Source organism: Ascochyta rabiei, chromosome 1 (genome assembly GCF_004011695.2).
Source record: "Ascochyta rabiei chromosome 1, complete sequence".
NCBI classification, from domain to species: domain Eukaryota; kingdom Fungi; phylum Ascomycota; class Dothideomycetes; order Pleosporales; family Didymellaceae; genus Ascochyta; species Ascochyta rabiei.
This window is the reverse complement of record NC_082405.1, coordinates 2,115,409-2,141,134: the sequence shown is the minus strand read 5'-3', so window position 1 is coordinate 2,141,134 and position 25,726 is coordinate 2,115,409. Positions and strand designations below refer to the sequence as shown.

The 25,726-nt window shown below is 50.8% G+C and overlaps 7 protein-coding genes across 7 annotated transcripts, besides 3 other annotated features; 3 read left to right on the top strand and 4 right to left on the bottom strand.

The window, feature by feature from the left end:
- Positions 1–2,760: 2,760 nt before the first annotated feature.
- Positions 2,761–2,793: a tandem repeat.
- Positions 2,794–4,844: 2,051 nt separating this feature from the next.
- On the bottom strand, positions 4,845–6,742 carry EKO05_0000646 (uncharacterized protein; the record flags this gene model as incomplete). Its single annotated transcript, XM_038936490.1, has 4 exons — positions 4,845–5,139; positions 5,189–6,239; positions 6,298–6,546; positions 6,598–6,742. The coding sequence occupies 4 exons, from the start codon at positions 6,740–6,742 to the stop codon at positions 4,845–4,847; spliced, it is 1,740 nt and encodes a 579-aa protein (XP_038803186.1).
- Positions 6,743–8,083: 1,341 nt separating this feature from the next.
- Positions 8,084–8,177: a mobile genetic element.
- Positions 8,178–10,757: 2,580 nt separating this feature from the next.
- Positions 10,758–11,573, top strand: EKO05_0000645 (uncharacterized protein; the record flags this gene model as incomplete). Its single annotated transcript, XM_038944750.1, has 1 exon — positions 10,758–11,573. One exon carries the CDS (start codon positions 10,758–10,760, stop codon positions 11,571–11,573), a length of 816 nt encoding a protein of 271 aa, XP_038803185.1.
- A 781-nt stretch (positions 11,574–12,354) lies between these two features.
- Positions 12,355–13,650, bottom strand: EKO05_0000644 (uncharacterized protein; the record flags this gene model as incomplete). Its single annotated transcript, XM_038937032.1, has 2 exons — positions 12,355–13,477; positions 13,535–13,650. 2 exons carry the CDS (start codon positions 13,648–13,650, stop codon positions 12,355–12,357), a joined length of 1,239 nt encoding a protein of 412 aa, XP_038803184.1.
- Positions 12,376–12,406: a tandem repeat.
- Positions 13,651–14,392: 742 nt separating the features above from the next.
- EKO05_0000643 (uncharacterized protein) lies at positions 14,393–15,439 on the bottom strand (the record flags this gene model as incomplete). The annotated part of the gene is made up of 1 exon (XM_038944749.1): positions 14,393–15,439. One exon carries the CDS (start codon positions 15,437–15,439, stop codon positions 14,393–14,395), a length of 1,047 nt encoding a protein of 348 aa, XP_038803183.1.
- A 2,172-nt stretch (positions 15,440–17,611) lies between these two features.
- On the top strand, positions 17,612–20,774 carry EKO05_0000642 (uncharacterized protein; the record flags this gene model as incomplete). Its single annotated transcript, XM_038936370.1, has 3 exons — positions 17,612–17,977; positions 18,025–20,398; positions 20,458–20,774. 3 exons carry the CDS (start codon positions 17,612–17,614, stop codon positions 20,772–20,774), a joined length of 3,057 nt encoding a protein of 1,018 aa, XP_038803181.1.
- A 543-nt stretch (positions 20,775–21,317) lies between these two features.
- Positions 21,318–22,841, bottom strand: EKO05_0000641 (uncharacterized protein; the record flags this gene model as incomplete). Its single annotated transcript, XM_038944748.1, has 1 exon — positions 21,318–22,841. The coding sequence occupies one exon, from the start codon at positions 22,839–22,841 to the stop codon at positions 21,318–21,320; it is 1,524 nt and encodes a 507-aa protein (XP_038803180.1).
- Positions 22,842–24,527: 1,686 nt separating this feature from the next.
- Positions 24,528–24,900, top strand: EKO05_0000640 (uncharacterized protein; the record flags this gene model as incomplete). The annotated part of the gene is made up of 2 exons (XM_038936378.1): positions 24,528–24,602; positions 24,688–24,900. 2 exons carry the CDS (start codon positions 24,528–24,530, stop codon positions 24,898–24,900), a joined length of 288 nt encoding a protein of 95 aa, XP_038803179.1.
- Positions 24,901–25,726: the final 826 nt, after the last annotated feature.

Below are 25,726 nucleotides of genomic sequence, written 5' to 3'. Positions count from 1 at the left end.
CTTATGAGCAGGTTCGTCGTGGTTGCATAGGTTTATTTCTTGACAATCCCTAACTTCTGGCCGATAGAGAGATGAGCCTGAGATGCATGCCAGCATCGCATCAACCATCAACGGAATCGATCCTCTCGAACAGCTCAGCATCCCCCTCTTCAATATCGAGTACATTCCCGGAAGAGGAAGAGGTTTTATTGCCCGAATCAATATATCCATGGGCACTTGAACTCTCTTTAGAGATCCCTCTCTTACAGCTGTGTAAATGCCACGCGGAGAGTTAGAGTTGACCATCGCAACAAGGCTAAGAGCGCTGCCCAAAGCATCACAACGTCAGTTCCTGTCTCTCCACAATAATTGCCCTAGGAAATACTTTTTTAGTACAATCTCTTAAGACAAATGTTTCGCCGTGTAGGCAAAACAGCGTAGCGGCTAGAGTCTACCCTTCAATCTACTTCATCAATCACAGCTGCCTCCTAAACACTCACAGCAATTAGAACAAGAATTAGAAGCACAAAACAATTTGCGCAAGTCAAGTCATTAAAGCTTAGGAAGAAATCACAACCCTATATGATTATAGACGTCTATCCGCTAAGTGCTGTGTCTTCCTAGAACAATTCTTTAGTTTCGATTGCAGCTGTTGCAGATGCTCTGTTTTGTTGTCCGAACTTCAAGATAGTAGTACCTACTACCGACTAATTCAAAGCCTCGACGATGCCATTGGTGATTCAATGAACACGATAGGAAGGACAAAGGAGGGTTTAAGAATATGTCTCTCACTTCTGCAAGGTTTGAAAGCCAAATACTAAGACGCCGATGTTCCGCTTAATGCTAGACTCTATTACAATGCTTTTTAAGTTAATATTACGCATGGAGATTAAGCTAGAGCTAGTGATTTTGCGGACAACACCTATCAGGCTAGGGTTGCGTGTAAGGGCGAGGACAGCTCTGAGACGCAGAGAGTGAAAGCCTTTGGGCTGAAGTTAACAGCCCATGCTAACTACAAACTGTGTTCCGTGAATTGGAGAACAAAGAGTGAATCGGTGCCGAAGGGTTTCGATGCTGTGTGGTTTGAAAAGCGGTTGTTCAGACAGTAGAGTGGACTGACAGTGGAATTCAACGATCTTGCGTGGCTTCGTGTGGTTGATGAGGCGAACGATGCTGCAAAACATCAATAGAGGATGTGATTCTAATAACTCTGGTCCCAATCTTCTGGTGGGTTGGCTTCCTGTTTCCAGAGACCTTCAGACTATGCCCAGCATGTCAACCATAATGTTCTCCAAAGCCTTGATGGTATCTACTCTCGTCGTTATTCGGTTCAGTAGAAATGCCGCCATCTTCTCGATACTCACCGTCTCCATGCAACCCAAGGCGTGCACAAAGGTGATTGGATATGCAAACGACACAAACTTTCATGAGTGAGCAGTAGACAGTCGCGCCTCGAGCTTCAAGTGCGTAAGTGACGGTCAATCACACCTCAAAAGGCATACCACTTTGTGAGTTGAGCACAGTTTTATAGGCTCTTGGCTCAATCGAGAGTCATGCAACAAGCAGGCTTAGTGTTCCAAAGCCACCAGCTTCCAAATAACATTTGTCAAGTTCAATTTTGGAAGCTAGCTGGAATTTTTACGCTCTGGAGACAAGCTGCCTGTGAGCGTAGTACGGGAAGCATCAGCCCCGGAAGACAGATCTTGTCGCAGCCCAGTGTTGTCAGTAACATGAAGAACAATATCAGGGTGCAAACGATAGCTTTCTTGGATGCAATATGTGCTCTTTTTTTAGCCCTCAGATACGTATTCGATCCGGGCTTGGAGATAACCGCGCTCTTGAGCGTCATCAACTGCCCCAAAGATGACCCCAGGTCCAACAGTAGCATTGAATCCGTCCCAGTTTGCGCAAGTGCTGCTTCTGCATCAACCTCTACAACAACTTCAGCACCAGCCTCACCCCCGATCTCTGCGCCCCTGGTGAACCAAGAAGCCTCGGCTATCTTGGCAGAATCTATCATCAATCTTAACATGAGGATGGATCAAGTCATCTCCAAGAGATATACTCCGAATTTGACTAGAACATAGACTGCTGAAGGATCAGGCGCAGTCTAAAACCCAACCTCGGAATCTTACAGCTCTAGGTCATTGAGTTTTATAGCTCGAGCTATAATGATGATAGCAGCATTTGCAGTTACTAGCTGCTTGTTTAGGTCTAACAGATTTTGTGCCGGACGACCTTAGCGCTTACGTCACCTTGGAAAGAATTTTCTTAGCTGTGTAGATAGATCGCCTTGCTTTTAAGTCATGAACATGGTAGATACAGTTGTGCCATAGCAATATCCAGCCTGGATTCCCCATATCTTCTTTTAGGCGATGTGAATTGAGAGAGTGATGTAACAAAGACAAACGAGTTAATGTTTCGCAAACTTTCGTTAATCAGCCATGATGTGTTTAGAAACTTCCACTGCAACTTTATTTCACGAAGCACTGGAAAGTTTTAATAATTAGGGGAAAGGTGGATCTGATTGTGTCACGTCTACACTATTGAAACGAGTATGATTGGGTCCACCGACTATTTGGGCATGACCACGTCTAAGAGCACCACGCTTAAGACCTGCCTGCCATCCTAATACCTGTAGAACATTAGCTGGTGTCTGGCGTTTGAACAAATTCAGCTATCTTACCTTATGCTGGATCGCCTGCTTCAATTACTATCACTGTGCCTGCACTTGTACCACCTTCAACAGCAACCTCGGGCGAGTCCGGTCCCTTAGGAACATCAGGCGAGGAATCACGCTCAGGCTCGGGCTCATGATGAAGCTAAATCCTAAGTCTTGGATCCAGCTATAGAATATTATGCATACCTTATAAGCAGACGCAGTATTTACGGCCATGGTGGAAGTGTTGTCTTTGGAAAGTGTGTTTTTGATCGATAGATTGAAGATAAGAAACGAGAGATTGAGTGTGCGAGACGGTCATTATTTATATGCCTGTCAGGTGCGCTTCACGACACCAAACTCTCATGCCTTGTTCGTACCCCGCTCCATACTCGCCTTGGAGCGCCAAATGCAGCGCAGCAGCAGACGCGCCATTTTATGAAGAGCCTATAGAGTATTCTCCGGTTATCTTCTTGAACACCAGGCTGAACGACTGGGCTCTACGTTAGGCCGAGCTCAGGCATAAGCACGATCAGGCTGAGGGAAGGACGGTGCCCGGGTGGAGGACTGCCACTTCAGCCTGATAAGCAAGCAGCTCATGTAAGAATAAGTTTAATGTGTTGTATAAGTGCATAATTTGGCACTCTAGATCGTCTACACTGGCTTGATGTAAACTGACATGCATTAGCAATGTCCAAAGGCGGCAATCCGAATCTACAGCTTGTATCGCTTCGGAATCTTGTCAAAAGCATCGCGGTTGCCTGCCACTCATCCTTAGTTATGCAGGATCAGTCTAAATGGGCATAATTCCATTATTGGCATGCTAGCAATGATCGACAAAGGAGGGGTGGCGTTCGCGAATAACCTCTGGTATAGATGGGTTGAATAGACATTTGCTAAACTTGGGCTTAAAGCACTTCTGCTGTAGTCTCGTACAGTATCTTGGTATTGCTCCTACGGTAACCTCCTTGTGGGCAATTTATAGCTTGTGTTGAGCATACCTTATTATTTGAAGCTTTGATGTTTCAGCGGCTGCAGTGAGTTACAACTTTTTATAATAAACTTACGCACAATTCTTCCAGCACCTTAAGTAGCAAATCAGCAAAAGTAAGAACTTTCAAGACAGCGAGGCTTCGTTCACTGAAATTGTCACAGTCAACAGCACTGAATCTACTGCTGAAGCATACTCTGGTATTGCCAAACCCTTCAACCTTCAATGTGTTGTTGATAGAGCTATAATGTAGTACATGTGAGTGAACAAAAGAAAAGTACGAGGGTTTAACGCGCATTCAAAAAGCCGCCCTTGATGCTCTTGTAGCTGTGTCCAAGGGCTAAGATTGACTTCCAGCGTCATCAAACTACGCATTAAAGACAGACCCCCGGACCCCATGATTGGAAACTGAACGACAGCAATAAGCACGAGAATGAACATTATTATGCCATGAAGGGCAAATTGAGAAGCACAATTATCCGTACGCCCGCACTCAACTGCCTACCACGAACACCAACGCACCTAAAAAGCCTTTCACACTGTACGTTCCACATCGGGCCGACCACAGAAACCCCATACATGATGAGCTTAAGCGCTAACTGACCCCGGTAAATGCTAGATCCAGTGTCCTGGTTTGGATCGAATGGCAATGCATAAGACCGGAGTACCCGTTGATGATCCCGATTCGTTCCTTTACGCGACAGTACATCTTGGCGTAGCACTGCTTTTGTGATAGGCTGCGTTCCAGGGCGGGTATATGGATGCTTGCGGTAATTGCGTGAGGTCGCTTTTAGGCTCACCAAAAGAATTGTGGTATTGATGTTGGTTGGCATGCTTTCCATCCACGCGATCAACATGAGATTGCAGTGTATCTTGACCACAGAATACAAAATTTTACTCCGTTTCATAAACACGCAACTCAGTTCGAAATTTTGGGGTCATGTTAATGACCGACGGTTTGCACTGCATTTTTGGTCTGGAAATGATTATGAAAGTGTTCATCAATTCATTATGATGCATTGGAGTTAAATATTATACTTGTAGTCGGTGGCTGGTAAAGTAGAGTAGAACTCTTTATGTTTTATCCAGGCACCCTAGTCTCATCCTTGCAGCCATCTGGGCTTTGTCTCGCTCTATGTGCTGCAAGACCGAAACGTTGCTTATTAGAGCCGCGTTCACTTTGCCACAACACACTTAAGACATGTAGAGGGTTTTTTAGTGGATGGAAGCGGTGCGCAAGACCTTCTCAGTGTCCATGAAGACCTGGCCGCCCTCCAGGCGGGCGGCGCCACCCTTCTCGACGCTGGCCTCGGCAAAGGTGTGAGTCGGGCGCCACTTGGCCGAGGTTCGGGGGGACGTCTCCGCCATCATCTGGTCGACCTGTTCGAGGGACAGGCCCTTTGTTTCGGGAACCAGGAAGTACGTGTAGACGAAAGCGATTGTGCAGAGGCCACCCCAAATGAAGAAGACGGAAGAACGGAGGTTGCCCTCATTCGTGCCAACCATGTAACTGTTCCATGTTAGTCAAAATTTATCGGCCTGTGGATGAATGTACTTACGGAGTGATAACAGCGATGATAGTGTTCCATAGCCAGTTGGAGGCTGTAGAAAGCGCGACACCACGAGAGCGGATTGGGAGGGGGAACACCTCGCCAATAAGAACCCAGGCGCCAGGGCCCCAAGTAGTGGCAAAGAAGAAGATGAAGATGGCAATGAATGCAATCTGGGCATTGACAGCGGAAAGATTGTTTGCTCGGGTGGTTCCATCAGCGAAGGTAGTGGATTTGTTGAAGCCGACAGTGACACCGATGATGGCGACCAAGAATTGGCAGATCAACATGCCAAGTGCGCCATACAACAGGAGCGTGCGACGACCGAACTTCTCCATGCCGTAGAACGAAAGCGGGGTAGAGCAGACGTTAACCAGGGTGAAGATCAACGAGATCAAGAAGGTGTTGCTGATAGCGCCGGTCGATTGCAAGAACGGTGTGGAGTAGTAGAAGATGAAGTTGACACCAGTCCACTGCTGCATCATCTGAAGAGAGGTGCCGAGAATGGTCTTGCGCAGGTTCGAGTTGGACTGGAAGAGGGAACCCTTGAAGCAATTTGTCCAACCGGCAAGCCAGCCACCAGCGGGCGTCTGTTCGCGCTCGTACTCCTCATTGGCAATGATCTCTGCAAGCTCAAAATCAACCATGGCTCGGAGGTGCTCAGAAGCGGGGTCTGTCGGGTGTACACCACGGACCCTCATCAAAGCTACCTTGGCCTTCTCCGTGTGGCCACGCTTGATGAAGTAGCGAGGAGAGTCTGGCAGACACGCGACACCGGTGGCCAGGATGATACCCCAGGCGAATTGGATACCGATGGGAATGCGGTATTCACCGGTGTCGCCGCGACCCTTTACTGCGTAGTTGACGCAGGCGGCAAGCAGGAGACCAATGGTGATGCAGAATTGGTAGCCGGACACAAGCGCGCCACGAACCTTCTTGGGACAGATCTCAGACATGTAGAGAATGACGATAGCAGACTCGAAACCGACACCGATACCAGCAATAGCACGACCGGCGACAAGAAGGTCTCGGCCAGACGCAGCCATCTGGAGTACGACACCTGTTGTGGGGTTAGCGAGCGGGTACTAAGTCAAAAAGGCATATGCTGGAGTATATACCGATTATGTAGATGATGCAACCTGCGACAATGGTCCACTTTCGGCCGTAGATGTCGGCGATGTCACCAGCTGCGAGAGCACCAAAGAAAGTACCAGCGGAGAGGATGGAAACAATGAGCGAGGTGTTGCTACTGCTGATGGCGCAAGCGCCATTGGGAGTGGCAAGACCTTGCGGGCAGATGGGACCCTCAACCTCCTCAATGAATAGAGGGGAGTTGAGCACACCGTTGATGTACCCAGAATCATAACCTGTTCATGATCAGCACAGACGGCCACACATGTTGTAGACAGAAGGCTTACCGAAGAAGATACCTCCGAAGGAGGCGAAGGCGCAGAGGAGGTAGGCCTTCCATGTGACGGGCGCCTCAGTCATGTTGACATCGGTGGTAGCATTGAGCGCTTTGGGGTGAGCCACCTCTTCGGGCGTCTTGCTGGAGTGGTTCATGGTGGCGGTGTAGGAGAACTGCGTTCGTTGGCGAAGAGTGCTACCCAGGCGCAATGCAGGTGTGATGCGGACGCAGCGTGGACGAAGAACAGAAAGCAGGGACGGGGGCAGTCTCCAGGTTAATAACAAAGCTGGAGAATTGAAATCGCGGGACCATGTGCTGCAAGCGTAGCTTGGAGGATGTGCGGCTGCAGCCATTCAGAGACTAGCTTGCTCCGGTTCTGCGACTAGCTCCTGGGGTTGGTTGGTCTAGTGAAGTTGGCTTCCACGCCACCAAGCCGCCTCATCACCGCTAGACCAGCAGGCAGACAATGTCGAGCGCCGCCCAGCATCAGCCGGCGTCGCTCCGACTTACGCCACACGTGCGCCCATGCCTAGAACCTTTGTTCCAGGGTGAATTCCAGAACGTTACGACATGTTTGTTGTCTTCGCGGGGACAGTTCGCGGGCAGAACAAACCAAGAACCGGCAAGGTACGACTTCGACCACGACCGGATCGGCCTGACGGCCTGATGACCTGACGCACACCATGCAATACCTCCGGCCGGGGACGGCCATGGCGCTTCCACCCTTGGCTGGTGAGCCCCGCGGGGCTTCTCCAACTCTTCTCCACAAGCAATTGCCAATTGACAGCAAGCTATGAGAGCCCCAGTGTCGGACCGGCGTGACTCGCGCGACGCTTTGGCCAACCACTGCTGCGCGACACGTGCGCGAGTAGTTCTTCCATGACACCAGGCTCTCAGACGGTAGGTGCTGCGTTCTAGAACGCAAAATCTGATCAACGCGTGAGCGATGAGAACGCAATGCCACACTTCTCGAACAGAGTCATTGACTCTGGTCCCAAGGCCTACCACCGCCCACTATGGGTAGCCTACCACGTCTACCAACACTTTCTCTTGGCACCAGTTCCAGTCCAATCGGCAAACCCGTTCGGCAACCTGACCTCGGACATAGACCCTACACGGTCGAGCTATTAGCTTTTATGGCTGCTAACCTTGTCTCGGGACCTGGACGATGGTCTCTAATTTCCGATCCCCAATAACCTTGCAAGCCTTGGAACAAGCCCACTTAGGTACACAACTTTGTCTTGAGCCTCCGTTGCAACACAACAATGATACCCAATAGTCTGGCTAGCTCGTTCCAGCAACCGTCAACTCGTGAGGTCGTACCCAGATTGCCATGCGTCGGCCAGCCGCGCCTGCCGTGTTCCGAGGTACGTACAAACATGATATAGAGGCTCGCTCTTGGAAAACACACCAGTCTAGGCGCCGGTGTGGGTGCGTCTCCAGAAACGACTTGCACAAAGCAGCACTACGTGGCTTTTGAGGGAGTGCCTATTGAGCAGATTGCTGACAAAAACAAGTGGGCGACAGAGACAGATTGGTAGACGCTGGCGTCGTCAGGGTCGAATCAGCTAGGTACCCCGCGCTCTGTGGGTTGGCGTCCTGGTCGCGGATCACGACACCGCATCTCCGCCTTTCACGTCTTGCTGCTGGCCTACCACATTGAAGAAGAGCACTGTAGAGGCGCCCTGGTCGGCGCAACCGCTGTGCTGGGCGTGAACCGTAGTCGCTTAGAAAGCTTGTCTTATGTACATGACGTTGTCATCTGCCATCGGTCACGATGGTGTTTGTGCTGTACAAAGGGGATGCAGCGCTAGGCTACATCGAGATGGTTCCTTGTTGGACAGTGTCTTGTGCTCTTCCATAGTACACATCATTGCACACACACTCTACCTGCCATGTCTTCAGCACGCTCATCCATCTTCCTAGCGCGCCTGTTGATATATTCACAATGCCCATCGCCCGCACGCAGACCCGTATGCTCAATGCTGCAGCATACTTCGTACACAGTCATCTGCGTATCACCAGTTGAGCTAGCGGCGGCGCAGATGGTGCTACTGTGGTTACCGGCGAAAGTATTGTAGGTGGGGCTCGGTGTGGTTGATAGTTCAGTTGTCATCATGCAACTTTAACAGTTCAAGATTGGATAGACGGATGCACAGTCAGCTTGCAAAGCTAATCCAATTGGCGAGTATCGTGAGCAATACGCTTCGTAACCTCGGCCTTGACCCCTGTCGCTAGTCTCCACCTACAATACTTTCGCCGGTAACCACAGTAGATGAGCTTACGCCCCTAGCACACCGTATTGCATACGATGGGCCGCATCCGCAGCCACAACGTCGTCCTAACATGTCTGCCAGCTGACCAGATACCTACATGTTGGCGCTGCTGCAGTCAGCGGCGCGGGTGAGGCCATGCCTAACTTTATGTCGGTCCGCGATGGGCTGATAGTGGGCCTCCGCGGCAGAGGTCCGAGTGTGGAGAAAGGCGTGCGGCTGGGACATGTTGATGCTGTACGACTGGTGAACCCAAAGGAGATTGCTAAATGCGCCACCAAATGTACTGCACGACGCCATTACCCGTCATTAGGACGATCAGCACAACGTTTTCCCCGCAGCGCATTGGTCGGTCTTTGGCTAGCATCTATTTTAGCTCAATGAGCATCAAAGGGGATTGTGAGCTCTACCAAAATATCAGGCATAAGTAGTGTAAGTAACGAACGGCGTCCAAGGATATAGACTGACGGTGCCAGGGATCTCACTATCCATTCAAGCCGGAAACAAATGCAGTCTTGATTGCTGATCGTACTGTTCGCTCTATGCAGAAACATCAAAACTCCAGCGTGTAGAGCTTGATCACCAGCCGCTGCATAATCCACTTGCACTACATGTGCCTGCTACCTTATCTAATAACAGCAACACGGTATCTCTATCTCAAGATCTTGCTACTGGGTTCAGGTGCATCAAACAAGCTTTTACGCTAGCATCAGCGTATGAAGACTTTGATGCGACAGCTGGGCTGGACACATCCTAACGAAGCTCAACTCCTAATAGAGCAAAGCAAAAGCGCCTCGTGTAACGACGACAACTCAGACACAAGCAAACATGTAGCTGATGATGGCAATGCACTGATATGTTTCAGCGTGTTCCAAATGTAACACCAAGCCCATCTGGAGAAACCATTTTCGTCGATGCAGATGCGCCGGTGCGACTAAAAGTCAAACACCATTAAGTAGAAAATACCGCCAACGTGAAATCGGTGCTCTCCACAACCGATGTATCTCAAGCCAGTATGATTTCTATTGAAATGGCATCTTGACATGCAGCACCGGGCCCTGTTGAGCAAGAGCGAGCTCTCTGGCGCGTGCATCGAGGCGGTGGAGCGGGTGGCACAGAACCGAGTTCTTCAAAACAGCCACGAACCGCTGCGATAGTTGTCAAGAGAGCTCGAGACCAGACTATTGCACCATTCTCAATACCTGGCTTTCCAATTCCTGGGTAGACACGGGGGGTGTCAGATTGTCTGTGCCATGATACCTGATGACCTCACAGGTATCGACGTCGGTCAACGGAAGCAACAGCAACTCCATTCGAACAATGAAAAGAAGATGATTGTCCGCTGGCTGCTGAATCATGTTGAGCAGTCTGGTCTCCCGGAAAGTATGGAAGCTCTACCTTGAGATCATAGCGACACGATTCCCATGAGTTGAGAAAGGATGACGAACATATTTGTATCAGGGCTCACATTTCCGGCTGAGAAGACAGATGTGCTGACTACGGATACTATACTCACTCAACCCTCACTCCATCCTGGTTGGCCAAGCAGGGTCTCCATATGATATATTCATGGTGTACCGCATGCTAGTTTGGAAATTCGAAATATATCCTCCAGGTAAAGGGGTATTTTAGATTGACTAATACGTCCCGAGCTTGTCATTGTGACTGCACGTGGTGCAAAGGCAAACGTTCCGTTCCGCGAGCGCTTTGTCCGTTGTGGCGGGTAATAGATCAATGTGTAAGACATTACAATCTATTAACGTCAGAGCCGCATCCAACGAACCCATGCATCCATCTTGTTTTTGGGAACGGAAATGTCTTACCGAAATGTTCGAGAGAAGGATGCTATCTACCGCCACATCTCCCCGCAATCCATCGCAGAGCCACGCAAACGATCATGAGCGACAACATCCATGGCGTTATTGCTGGTCTGCAAACCTCTTTCCCCATTGCCATGCTCATGGCCGGACTTCTTGCTGTTTCTTTCTTTTCTGTAATTGAGTTAACCGTATGGACTCTTTCCACTTTCCAACGATGGAAAGGTCTTTACTTTTGGAGCCTAATTGTTGCCACATGGGGTATCGCATTCAACAGCTTAGGATACACTCTCAAATTCTTCCAGGTCACCACAGCAAACCTGTTCTCTGTAACACTAATAATCATTGGATGGATCTGTATGGTCACCGGTCAATCAGTAGTCCTCTACTCTAGGCTTCATCTAGTGCTACACAACCACAAAAAGCTACGATGTGTCCTCATCGTCATCATTAGCAATTTTTTCGCATGTCACGTTCCTGTCACAGCGCTTGTGTACGGAGTCAATTCATCAAACCCGTCACCTTTTTTGAGACCTTACGATATCTACGAGCGTGTACAACTCACCATCTTCGCCTGCCAGGAAGCGCTCATCTCTGGACTCTACATATACTACGCCAGGGGGTTCCTCCACACAGCCAGACACTCAAGATACCAGCCCCGAAATACGTTGATGTTTCAGCTTATTTACCTCAATCTCATCTTGATGGCCCTCGATGTCGCCCTTCTGGGTCTCCAGTACACCGGATTCTACGAGATACAAACCAGCCTCAAACCAGCAATCTACAGCCTGAAACTCAAGCTTGAGTTCAAAGTACTGAACAATCTACTCAGGTCGACAGAAGATCAGAGTCAAAACCTTGAAGCGTATACGGGCAGCAACAGCATTCCACCATAAACTGGACAAAGTGGCACAGATCGCAGGCACGGTCAGGATGGACATGTGACCTTTCCAGCATCTCACTCTTGCGATGAGGCTACAATGGATGAGCAAAGAACCACCTTTGGTGTCTCTCACTCAGGCAGATATGGCACAGAACATGTTTCTCTCGAGATTTCTATCTACTAGACAGTAACCTTAATCACAAAGAAGACAATGGCTTGATTTTATACTCCTCCCAGTTACCGTCGCACTAAAGCTCGATACTTAGTTTCCGCACCCTTTCTGCTAAACTAAAGGAGCCCGTGTGATAAACAACTCTGATCTCTGCTACTGAGTAGGGAGTCTAACAGTTCAATACGTGCTGTCATCACTCCAACGTATCTAAGCAGCTAAATCATCTGGTTGACTTTGACTAGGGTCAAAAACGAATGCAGACCACTGCGTAGGTCTGCAATCATCATGCTTCGCTAACGACTAGTAGGCTAGATAGGAAGGTGTATCTATCTTGGTATGTCACAAGCTTGGGTTGGCTTCGGGTCTCACATTGATATGTTGAGGAATGGACGTTTCACTTTCCGGAAATACACCAAAAGGGCACATGAGTCGGTGCTCTAAAACAGTATGTTGATTTTGTGTAAGCGAAAACGTCTACTCCATTCCAGCACAAGGTGTAGCATGAGAACAAAAAGAATGTGTATAAAAAGGACGCGCGTTATACTCGCTACTAAACGTGCTCTGTTGCTGAATAGGTTCTAAGAGTCGCTTCGTGATCGCCTAGATATACATGTACACGTAGCTAAAAGGCAATAGATGAACGCTTCTTCTTGCTCTTCTTCTTTTCCTTCTTCGGTGTATCGTGGTTTCCGTTGCCTGCAGCGGGTATTGCTTCAACAGGTCCCCCACGCTTCGCATCGTCGGAATCCTTGTCGAGCACGGCTTCTTCCCCCAGAACAGAGTCGGCTCGTACATGACCATACTTTTTGACCCCTTCCCGCTTCGCTTTGACGGTGTCCATGTTTTCATGATGATCGATTGTGGGCTCAATGGCTGGAAGGTCAAAGTTGTCGTTTGAGGCGGTATCGATCTGTGCGTTCGAATCGTCAGCCTCAGAAGATGAAGCCACGGTTGAATTCCTCACACTTTCAGAGGCAGACAAGACTATATCGAGGTGTTCTGGCTCCTTCAAGAGAATTTGTGCCGATTCTGGAAGGGGACTGTCCAGAACAGATTCTGTTGGTGAGGGCAGCTGATGGAAGCTTTGTTGAGTGGCGACCTCACTCTCCACAAATGGGCTATCAGCCATTGGCGTCTCAGCACCGTTCTCCAACTGCAATTCGCCTGAGACCTGAGCTATTACAGCCGCACAATTGCTCATGACAGTCTTCCAAACGATCTGCAGCAGACGACTGTTCCCTTCAACCTTGGTGATGAAATCTGGTCTTCGGAAGGGCTCAGGGTCCTGGGACATAGCGTCGTGCACAGTGTTCTCGAGATACTCAGAGTACCACCGATCGGCTTCAGGAAGCAAGGGAAATGCATGGTCTCGAGCAATTTTTAGAATGTCGAAGATGGGCAGGCGCTGGCCGGCGTAGGTTATCTTTTGCCTCGAAAGCTCTGCAAGGCCGGGTAGCTGGTAGCGGACAGCTGCACAGTACACGCAGGTTGGGAGCTTGAATCCTTCGTACGCGGCATCGTCATCACTAAATTCGTGGGAGAGCAGGGTCTGGAAGTTTCCCGTGTAAAGGTAGTTGACCAACGTGTGTGCTGCTGATTCATCAAGCTTTGACAGCGTCACGGGCTGTCCTTTTGAAGCCAACGCGAAGAGTGGAGCACTTTTACGTATCATAGAGCTGTGTACCAAAAAGCGTGTGGCAGAAGTTCCAGCATCCAATAGGACAATCTCACATTCTGCATAGGGTCTAGTGTACTCAATATCAGTATCAGTTGCCGGACGTGAAGGACCATGCTCGACTAACGATTTGTCCAGAACGGTATCTCTCGGCTGGCTGTAATAATCGCTTTCGTTCAAGGGATCGTACGCGCCTTCTCCCTCGTGGGGCACTGCCACAGTTGAGTTGTCGCTAATCGACATGGTGAGGGCTGACTTCTTTGCGGTTGACTTGGATCGAACGCCAAACACTATCATTTATCCTCGACACGCAGAAGCGCGCCGAAGTGAGGCTCAACCCTTCTGAGCTGTCACCTCTCTGACATTGCGGAGATTGCATGTGTTGATGTGTTGGCAGCCGTAACATTTTCTCAGCCTGGTGTGCAAAAGTCTCCTGTTGGTCAGCCTGGTGTGTTTCGCTGCACCACTCAGTTGATCAAGCTAAGCGTGAGCCACTTGACAACACGATTTGTTGGCACTCTTTCCTCAGACGCACCCCGGATTTGAAGCTCGAATGAGAATGGCCAAAAAGAAAAGCGATCGGTGAGTGTTGGGCTCCATCTGATGTTCATCGTCGTGGCACGGGTTGGAAGAATACCCAAATCTTGCCCTTGAATTGAATTGTGATGCACGGTTTGGTTGTCGACAGGATGTTCTAGCTAACGCAGATGATCACTGGAACAACTTTTCTTTCGCAGCAACACTTGCCTTAACCAGCCCCATTTTTCCAACGACAAAACTTGGGTGTATATCGCTTACAAGACCGGGTATATCGTTCAGCGCAAGACACTGCTCGGCTTCTGCTGTGCTTGAGTAATTTCTGCACCTTCAACTTGTTGCTTTCTTCCAGGTCTACGCCTAATCTGAACAGGGTGTGCCCATCCAGAATCGCGCTCCATCGCTTTCGAAAGCCGTAGTTTATGCAGAGCGTTGTGCTGATCAGTGCCTAGAGGAAGAAGAGCGCAACAAGAACACCTGCAGGTATGATGCCCTGCTTTATCACTGTGCCGGCATTAAAACATGTGATGTTAGGATTGAGCAATATGACATGGTTGTCATCTCGAGCCGTGAAGCCCTGCCTACCATTGTACATAAGCTGTACTGCGTAGGCTGCGTGCGCTCGTAACATGCTTTGTCGCAACTGCGAAGCCTGGGGATAACCGTCTTTAAGCATGTAGCCTACCCCTTCGTCAACGCTGTCGGGATCGTCCGAATAAGGCGCGTAGAATAAAGGTGGCGCGGCAGTGGATGTGAAGAAATTCGAAAACCACTCATCATCGGTGGAGCGACCTGGATTCATAGAAGTAAGGGTTTTGGCGCCAAAACGATCTGCACGTCGGTATCTCTGGGTGTTGATTGGTGTATCGGTGCGTGCAAAGTTTGAATACGTTGAATGAACGCCCTCAATGTCAGCAGTACCGACGCTGCTACTCGACTTGCACTGCACGCCGGTAGCGGTCATAGGCTGGTGTGGACAGGTGTCAGTGAAATTGGCGGGGATGTTATACTCCAAATCGAGATCATCGTAAGCGCCGTACAATTCCGTAATGTTGTGGTCAATGCTGAAATTGTACTGTGGAGGGGCTCCATCTCCATAGGAGGTGTTGAGAACCTTCTGCCATAGAAGCGTTTCAAAGATTCTCTGCTGGTTGATACCTGGATAGTCCCCCGTTGGACTTTCGTTCTTGTTGAAATAGCAGCTAGCAGTCTCCGTGAACAACGCGTTCGGGCTGCTTCCTTGAAAGCGATCAAAGATGTCTCTACTCGGCCACATCTGCTGCGCAGTCTCCAACACTGCATAAGCATTGGTGGCCCAAAGAGTTCGGAGCGGATCGGTCTGATTTTGGACTATCACCATCGAGCTGTTGCCTTGCAAGTAATAGCTTCTGCTACCGTCGGTCGCGTTGAGAATACTGTCGTCCGCAGCAGGTTTGTGGTCTTTCAAAATGCTCAAGTCAGATATATTTTCGATAATGCTGCAGTCGTACCCCATGCTTTTCATTCAATAGGGTTTTCGGTCCGCGCAGTCACGAATGGCCGATCGATGCCATCATTTTTCTGGAAGATGACTGGGGTATCCTCCAGGTAGATATTCTAAGATCGATCGAAAGCTACAGGCGTATACACTGTACCTTGCTCAGGAATTCGCGCATCCAAAGCATGCCTCCATGTCACTCTGGCGCCGTCATAGGCATCGGCGCGATTGCGCTCGTTGAAGTTAGCGTAGTAAAATCCAGTGACGCGGACCATTTCCATTTCGATCAGTTACCGTTATGTTACTGACGACCTGTGTGGATATGAGTTTGGTGGTAGAAGTCTCTCTATCAGGACTGGGTCGTCTATATGGTTCTTAGCGATTAGGTTTTGACCACTATTGCATCCACTGCTCACCGATAACTAGATTCGTATTCTTCGAGCTGCCACGCATCTTCATCGTTATCTTCAAGGGTCCTGTAGCGCTGCATGTCGGTTGAATGAGGGTGAAAGCGTCACTTAGATACTTGGCAAGTGGGCAATTTTTCAATTGTGTTCCTGAGACCCCGTTGGCACGGCAGAACTGTGGTGCAAAATCCTATCCAGTCAACATGTTAGTGGATGGCTCCGAGTTAGTGTGAAAGTGGGCCATCAGACAGGCCTTACTCACCTTCACCTCACCTCACATAAGTCAAGACTCGGCATTAGGAGGTCCCGTAGCCGTTCTCAATTCGAGGTGAAGTGGCCGCTCACCTGCTTGATCGTTTGGACTAACCCAAACCTGCAGCAAACACAGACAGCTTTTCGAACATCTTCGTCTCTTGTCTCCGCCCATCAACCTCGATATCTCGCCTGTAATCGTACATACAACAGCTCCATCATGTCCGACACCGAACCGAAGACGCCAGACAAGGGTGCGGCCACCGGTGCAGCGTGGACTGACACTGAGAGAGAAAGTTGCCATGATCGTGATATATAGCTCTTACTGACCATTGCACAGATGGCGTATCTCATCGTCGTTGCTGAACATGCTCTCGGCGCTCTAATTGAGTCCAAAGTCTCTGTGGGAGTTCCTTCTTTGGCATCTCATCAGTATCTCATCACGTCCTGGCGAAGTTTTCTAACAAGTGGACCAGCAAGCGCCTGTTCCTGGTGGCAGGAACGTCAATGCATGCCGCAAGATTATCAAGAAGCTGAAGGAGAAGTTGAAGGACGACATCGACAACATCAAGGCCGGCTTGCCTGTGGCTGCTTCCGCAGCTGAAGGTGACGCTGCCACTACGACACCCATCAAGGCGACACCACGCAAGCGGAAGACCAACGGTGGTGCAGGAGGGGAAGAGTCTCTTAAGAAGGCCACCCCTCGCAAGAAGATGAAGAGCGAGGCCATTGTTAGGGACGAAGAAGACATTAAGACTTGATAGCGAGGTCTTGAAGCGAATGCGCGGCACAAGTTTGTCGTCAGATTTTGCGGTTACTGTTGGATGGACATCACTGTGAAGGTGTGCGAAGTCCTTTTCTCATCGACGCTGCCCGAGCTGAGTCCAAGACCACAATCAGCTTCATTACAAATACAGACAAGGGTATCTCTTGGTGTCTCTTGTAATCATTCGCATCCTCTCTTTTGGTCATCTGTGAGATGCAGCAGTGGAGTCCAATGTGGCTGGGACACGTTGCTCAGTCGCCTCAGAAATGTGCAAGAAATCAATAGCCTGGCGTATGCCAGCCTGGTGAACGGGTAGATTAGAAACCAATCCTGAATCAATTATCCAATGCTGCTCGTATACTCTCTACTTTGTGTGTAGTCGCGGTTCGAGGAATAATGATGACGATGTCGGCAGAAAAGAGGTTCGTTCGCCGAGCGATCTGTGCATGCAGGGCGTGCTTGGCGACAATGATGCATCTTTGGCTTTGCGACAACAGACGATTCACAAGTCTGTACAATACATTTCTGCGCGCGCGTGTGTAATTTGTGCTACATACAGAAGTAGCAGGCCTGTGATTATAGTGGTACCTGGGCATGCTTAGCCGGTACGCTGTCACCGCCAGCAAAAGAACTTTCTCGACGCCAACGCCGCCGTCCTTCACTACGACCTCTTTCTTCAGCAGGCCACATACTCGCCTTCCTGTCACTTCCTCGCTCCTCCATCGCGCCTACTCCGCCTCGAACCGAGTACATAAATCCCCGCCTATGGAACAAAATGGCGCCCAAAGCAAGCGCAAGCAGCCGCCTACGCCCAGCAACGAGCGCCCTATGAAGCAGATCAAAGCTGAGACAGATGTTCACAGTCGCAACGGCGTGGCTACGTCGCCTACACCAGAGATGGATGTAGATGATGCGCATAGTGATGTCAGCCTCGAACCAATACCCATTGTGCCCGTTGCTGGCGCAGTGCACGACACGGCTGAGTGGCAAAAGACAATCGAAGGCGTCGTGAAAAGCGTCGTTTCTATCCACTTCTGCCAGACATGCTCGTTCGACACAGATCCGGCAATTGCCTCGGAGGCGACTGGATTCGTTGTGGATGCAGAGAGGGGTTACATCATGACGAACAGGGTAAGAGGAATCATCAACTACAGTCTCCATAGTGCTAACACGCGCAGCACGTTGTCGGCGCAGGACCTTTTATCGGCTACTGCATCTTCGATAATCACGAGGAGTGCGACGTGTACCCCGTGTACCGCGACCCCGTCCACGACTTCGGCATTCTGCGCTTCGACCCCTCCAAGATCAAGTACATGCCCCTTACTGCGCTGCAGCTGCACCCAGACCTCGCCAAAGTTGGTGTCGAGATTCGTGTCGTTGGTAACGATGCTGGTGAGAAGCTCAGTATCCTGTCTGGTGTCATCAGTCGGCTTGACCGCAATGCGCCAGAGTACGGCGAGGGCTACTCCGACTTCAACACAAACTACATTCAGGCCGCTGCCGCTGCGAGTGGTGGAAGTTCTGGCAGTCCAGTCGTGAATCGGGATGGCTTTGCTGTTGCCCTGCAGGCAGGTGGGCGATCTGACGGCGCCGCTACCGATTACTTCCTGCCCCTCGACCGCCCATTGCGAGCGCTCGAGCTTGTTCGCCAAGGAAAAGTCGTATCGCGAGGCACCATACAGACCCAGTGGATACTGAAACCCTTCGACGAATGCCGAAGGCTGGGTCTATCGGCAGATGTTGAGGAAGCAGTCCGCACTCGATTCCCCAAGGAGACGGGCATGCTGGTGGCCGAGGTCGTTCTCCCCCAAGGTCCAGCTTCGAGCAAGATCGAAGAGGGTGACCTTTTGACGCATGTGAATGGTGAGCTTCTCACACAGTTCGTCCGTCTCGATGCGATACTGGATGACAATGTCGGCCAAACCATATCAATGACGATCCAGCGTGCTGGTGAGAACATGAGTGTTGAGCTGGATGTCGGCGACTTGCACGCCATCACGCCAGACAGGTTCGTGTCAGTGGCCGGAGCTTCGTTCCACGACCTATCTTACCAGCAGGCTCGCCTTTATGCCATTTCACTCAAGAACGCAGGTGTTTACGTGTGCGAAGCAGCGGGCTCGTTCCGCTTCGCCGACGGCTACGCGTCGGGTTGGTTGATCCAGGAAGTAGACAATCAGCCTACGCCAAACCTCAACGCCTTCATCGAAGTCATGCGCAGGATACCTGACCGCAAGCGCGTTGTCATCATGTACAAGCATCTGCGTGATCTGCATACTGTTAACACAAGCATCACAGCCATCGACAGGCATTGGCATGCAAAGGTTAGGGTAGCTACGCGCAATGATGCCACAGGGTTGTGGGACTTCAAACCGCTAGCTGATCCCGTGCCTGCGATACCACCAGTGCCCCGCCGCGCCAACTTCGTCAAGATGAATTCGCAGTATCCTGAAGCAGTTGATATTGTCCGCAGTCTTGTGCGTGTACACGTCTCCATGCCAATCAAGCTTGACGGTTTTCCCAAGATGAACAAGCAAGGCTACGGTATTGTAGTAGATGCCGAGCAAGGTCTCGTCCTCGTCTCGCGAGCCATCTTGCCATACGATCTCTGCGACATCTCTTTGATCATTGCAGACAGTATCTTCATTGATGCCAAAGTCGTGTTCATGCATCCATTACAGAACTACGCCATCGTCAAGTATGACCCTTCGCTCGTCCAAGCATCTGTCAAGACCCCCAAGTTCGCCACCGATTTCATCAAGAAGGGTGACGAAACGATCTTCTTTGGCATGAACCAAAACTTCCGCCCTGTCGTAACAAAAACAGTCGTCACAGACATCACCACCGTTGCCATTCCTGCCAGCGCCATTACACCTCGCTACCGCGCGACGAACTTTGATGCCATCACCGTAGACACCAATCAGGCGTCCCACAGTGGCTCAGGTGTCCTGATCGCCGAAGACGGTACAGTGCAGGCTCTTTGGCTCTCCTACCTCGGTGAGCGGACGTCGCACAGCGGCAAAGACGTTGAATACCACCTAGGCCTCGCAACACCCAACCTCCTCCCTGTCTTGAATGAGATCAGGGGCGGCAAGACCCCGAAGCTTCGCATTCTCAACGTCGAGTTCCAGACCGTACAAATGAGCCAAGCGCGCGTGATGGGTGTATCGGAAGAGTGGATCGAGAAGACCGAACACGCAGACCCAGAGCGACACCAACTCTTCATGGTCCGCAAGGTCGACTCTGGACACGGCGATGGCCTGCAAGAGGGCGATGTGCTACTCACACTCAACGGTGAGCTTGTCACAAGGAGTCCAGACCTCGACGTCATGTACACCAACGAGTTCCTCGACGCCGTTGTGGTGCGAAAACGCAGCGAGCTGGCCATTAAGGTCCTAACCGTGCCCACGGAGGACCTCGAGACAGACCGCCTAGTCAGCTTCTGTGGCGCTACATTCCACCGCCCGCATCAGGCTGTAAGACAGCAGATCAGCAAGATTCACTCCGATGTGTACATTTCGTCGCGCGCCCGCGGTTCGCCGGCATATATGTATGGTAAGTTACACACTCCATAGCTTACCTCTTTTGACCGAACGCTAACTCTACAATTACAGGCCTGGCACCGACCAACTTCCTGACTCACGTCAACAACAAGCCTACCCCAGACCTCGACTCCTTCCTTGAAGCCGTCAAGCAGATCAAGGACAATGAGTACTTCCGCCTCAAGGTCATGACCTTCGACAACGTGCCCTGGGTGGCGACGATGAAGAAGAACGAGCACTACTTCCCCACAATCGAGTACGTAAAGGACAAGAGCGAGGAACTCGGGTGGAGAAAGATCATCCACGAGTGCGATGATGGAGGCGCGCGCGAGGAGGCTGTTGACGGCGGGGAGGCGGAAGCTGCCGAGGGTGAAGGCTGCGATGAGTAAAGTAAAAACCGTGTAGTTCTGCATTGTATGATAGACCAGGCTTCAGGATAGAGCGTGGGTTACTCGACATAAATACCACTTGCTGCATTGGAAAAACACTTACATATGAAGTGCTACTGAAGGGTGCTGGGTGCTTCCTTTTCACTTCATGGCATTCCCAGTCTACTCACGAGCTGACTCTACTCACGAGCTGACTCTGTTCTTCTAGTCCATCTAGATTCCGGTGTCGATTTTGGTTATTGCGGTAATCACGACTTCCGCTTCCGACTTCTGTGTCAGAAAGAAAACGGATGTTGATGTGACGTTGCTGGGAATAGCAAAGCCGGGCATTCTTCGCTCTAAGAGATAGAGACCTGCATTAATCAATCATTCATCTCACATGCACGGAGTTCTGTGCACAACATAGCCATTGCTCGGTAAAACAAAAATTACACACGTGAACTTTCAGGCAGCATGGAAAAGTGCTTGGATGTAACGAAGCCAGTGCTCTGTCGTTGATTCTAACTGAACACTACAAATAGAGAAAACGACGGCGCTGGCGTTTCAGTCTCCTCGGGCTTCCTCCTTGACCTCGGCAGCCTTCGGTGGCGTAGGTGCGAATTTAGACCGCTCGCGGATCGGACCGCCGTATTTGTAGAAAATAAACGGAATCGGCGCAAGCAGACACGCAATACCGGCGATGAGCGAACCGCCGCCACCGACGCCAAGCGCTTCGAACATGTACTCTGTGAACAAGGGCGCGGCGGCTCCAGCGGCTGAGCGGATGACGGTGTTTGCTGCCAGAGCGCTCGCGGCGTACATGAGGTATGTGTCGGTTAGGTAGTTGAGGTAGGCGACGAAGATCAGCAGGATGGAGGTCGAGAGGAAGACGCCGGCGAGGACGGGAACGATCCAATGTACGCTGTTGTACTCTCCGCTCCAGGCGAACCAGAACATGGTCACGGGGAACATGACGCCGCCGAGCATGGCTACAGGCAGGCGATCTTCTGGAACGGATTTGTGACCGGATTCTAGTTTTTTCTTGTCCCGTGCTGTGTTTGCGAAGATGATGCCGCCGCCTATCACGGCGCCGATTGCGGTTCCAATTAAAGGCAGTTCTCCGACACCCGAGTTCCAGCCTCGCTTTTGTTGGAAGATGATGGGGTAAATGGTGAAGAGCATGTAAAGCAGGGCGTACACGACGGCGAGGTAGATTGCGACTGCAAACGAAATGGGATCGATGAGAATCCTCCAGGGCCGGGTGAGAGAAACACGGAACATGGATGCGAGCGTCCTGTCCGTTACTTCGACAGGAGCCTTGACGTCTTCATGTCCCGGGATCTTCAGAGCTCTGATCCTCTTCGCTTTGTTGCGAAGTACGATAGTTGGGAGGGTCTCGGGAATCGTGAACATTAACAACTCAGTAACGCCTCCCAACCAGAGAAGAACGTAGAAGCACCATCTCCAGTCCTCTTTCAGCTCCAGAAAGCCCGAGATGACAGGACCAAGAGACGGGCCAATGAAAGTCATCATGGAGAAGGCAGCCATGGCATTTCCACGCTCAAGAGGCCCCCAGATATCAGCCAGGACACCCGGAGCATTTGAAAGAGGGGCGCTTGCAAATGTTCCCGTCAAGAACCGGCCTACCAGGAGGCCCCCAAAGTTGGGCGTGAAGGCGCAGAGGAAGTTGAAAGCCAGGTAGAGCGTGAAAGTGATGTAGAAAATCCATCTGCGGCCGAAGAATTCCGACAGAGGCGCGAAAATAAGCGGCCCAGCGCAGTATCCGAGAAGAAAGAGGGTGATAACGAGTCCAGCAGCCTCAGTCGAGACGTGCAAATCCTTCGAAATGCCGTCGAGGGTTCCCGATGGACTCGACGAGGCGAATGTGGCGTTTACGACCAAGACAACAGACACCACGGTGATGTACCATCTGCGCGCGGTCGACCAGTTCTTGGGATTTTCAATGTCGTCGGGGCCGAACTCAAGAAGGCCATCGTCATTGAGGTAGACTTCCTCGGAGGCCTCAATGTCTCTGGACTTGTACGGCTTTGCCGTTGGCCGCGAAAGGAGGCGTTCAAGCCTGTCCATTGTGCCTGAAGTGTGAAGATGTTGGTAGGGACAAGGGACGGGAGAAACGGCGAGGTCAAGCCTTAAGCGACGCCCTGCAGATGCCGGATATCCCAAATAGGCCAAATTGAATGACGCTGGATATGATGAAAGCACCTCGGCCGAAGCTTATTTGAGTTAGAGTGTTAGTTTGTGAAGGACTCTAACCCCACAGAGTGCATGGCTGTGCAGATCGTGTTCGGAAAAAGGCCCTCTAGCGTAGCCCTTGACGTCAGCATTTAGCGGTTGGCGGAAATAAGCGCCCAGCGGAGTTTGTATACCGGGGCGAGCGGTAACAAAGCTATATCCGACGAGTTCGCAAAGCACGCAGCATAGAATATGGGTAAGGTAGAGAGAGTAGGAGCCTTTGCCTGGGACAATAGAGAACCACCCACTGTCTGGTATTTTCATGAACATCGATGGCGGTGGCTATGCTGGCATCAAGAAGTGTCGCAGCGTGACAGTGCATCGACTGTGCTTGCTGTATTGTTCTGTACATTCATGGTCAGTTTAAAAGGGAGGTGGACCAAGCAGGGTGGAGCGGAGCACGGGAAATTGTCTGTGGGATCTGTTGGTGCATCGATCCTGAGCAAGTTCTGCCATTGAGTGTGTGTCAGTGTCGTGTATCTACTGAATACTTATACAGTAGGCACAATACCATTTGATAGGCCTTGATATGTATTGTGAGAATCCAAAAACAAATCAGTCAATGCCCAGGTCCAAGATGGTGCAAGACCAATCGCTCAAGTCGTCCTTGCCATGCATGATACACGATACGTTGATCTATGGGCAGCGAATATTCAGTTTTTCGTTCTGCACTGTAGCATTCGAGAATGTCTTTGCACTGTCACAGTGTTACTACCTATACGTGCGGGAAGTTGCAACATTCTTTCGAGTGAGCTGAATGACTCGTGTTGCACCTCAGCGGCGGTTCAAATGTACTCACGCTTCAGCCGGATTGTCATGCATAGCTCGACTGGTCTCACAGTCATTCCCGGGCTAGCTTACGATCGCTAGGGTTTATCTGATCTTGAAAGCAGCTCAAGAGCACGTGTGTATGCGCCAGCATCAGAACCTTGCTGCTCGACTTGTTCTGCCACATTATCACAGGGTGTTTGCTTGACCTTCTTCTCTTCCACATGCGCGAACACCAAATCACACTTAAGACTTTCACTGCACCTCATACCTTTGAGCTCTCCCTATTCTTTGCTTTTTGTAATTGGTTTCGCTGCAAGGCTGTTTTCGCTGCAACATGCTGCCATACGATTGACGGTTGGCAAGTGTATCTTTCAGGTAAGACAAAAAACGTCAGCTCCTTGAGATTGCGGAGAGGTAGAGGGGTGATGGCACAACATCAGGTGAAATACTGTTGATGTTGGAGTGAGAGCCGTAACAAGTCCTGTGGCATGTGCCCGTGTCTCAGGGTCCTGGCGCGTGGCACAAACCAGTGATCGGGCGGCCCGCCCGCAGTGGCGCAGCAGTTCAACAAACGGCGACACTTCAAACACAGGCAATTTTCACTCTTCTCGCCCCGAATCTTCATATACAGTGCCGGCTGCTCTACTTTCTCGCGCTCTGCTCTTCGCTCGTTCAGTCTACAGCGAACCTTGCATTCCTCATCTTCAACACCGCCAACAACCGCGGCTCAACCTGGACATCACCTCCACGATGGGCGCATTCAACCTCGTTCCTCTTGCGGTCCTCTTCCTGGTCGTTGGAGGCGTAGGCTGGGTTGGCTACCAGGTACGAGACGCCCGTCCTCGATGCCCCACCATTTCCCCACCTCCTCCAGCTCTCTTGGCGCAAATCACTTACATCGCGTGCCCAGATCTACCTCTACTCCAACGAGCTTGCCGAGCGCGGCGTCCGCAAGATGGAGAAGAAGAACGTTGTCTTCACCAAAGACGGCGCGAGAGTCGGCGTCAAGGAAGTCAGCGCGGAGCAGTATGCGGACAAGACACAGAAAGCGTTTGTCAAGACGTGGAATGCTGCGCAGGACAGTCCGCAGACAGGAAACTCTGTCAGGACGCGGAGGGCTTGAGCGTTTTCGATAGGACACGTGGGCGGGCGATATACCCAGCGAGTGTGTGGCACCATGACACGAGCAGAACGAACGAGCAACATGATCAGTGCGGTCCATACATTCTTTTCATTCTACACTTTGCTTTGGACACGGCGTTGGGCACGCCTGGCTGCTCCTGGCTTAACGGCCTTGGACAGAGCTTACCAATCGTCTGGTACCACGACAAGAACCAAACTCAATGAAGCAATCGAAAACTTGACTACAAGTAACGCGCGATTACTGACCATGCTGACGCGCTAAGGCGCATCTGGTTCCACAGACATTGCACCCGGTTTGCACCTCAATCTCAGCTTTGTCAGCAGCCCTTGCAAGCTCTGACTTGAGCTTTGTGCACTGCCGCGACGGTGCACTACTGAACCATGAGTACACAAACTCTCGCGACCAGCGTTATGTCTGCTACGATGACCAGACGACCGGTAGTGCTGAGGTCAGCTATAAGCTTTCCCGCCAAGCCAACGCAATCGACGACCATTCCTAAAAGGTCACCTCGGAACATGAATCGATATGCCAGAATTCTAGCTACAGGCGACAAGTGGTCGAGCGGTGCGTAGGCGTGGCTAGCTGACGACGCAAAAGCGGACCTTGAGATGCACAGGCGTTGTCGACCCGTTCTGTTTGAGCATTCTGCACGCGCGACAAAACTATGCGAGACGTGGAGCAAGGAGGCCATGGTTGCTATGCAAGGCCATGGAAACAAGCATCCGAAGGACTAGATGTGGAAACACTTAGCAGATGGCCGTCTCCTATGTCCGGAGCTACAGCAAGCTAACAGCACTCAAGCGAG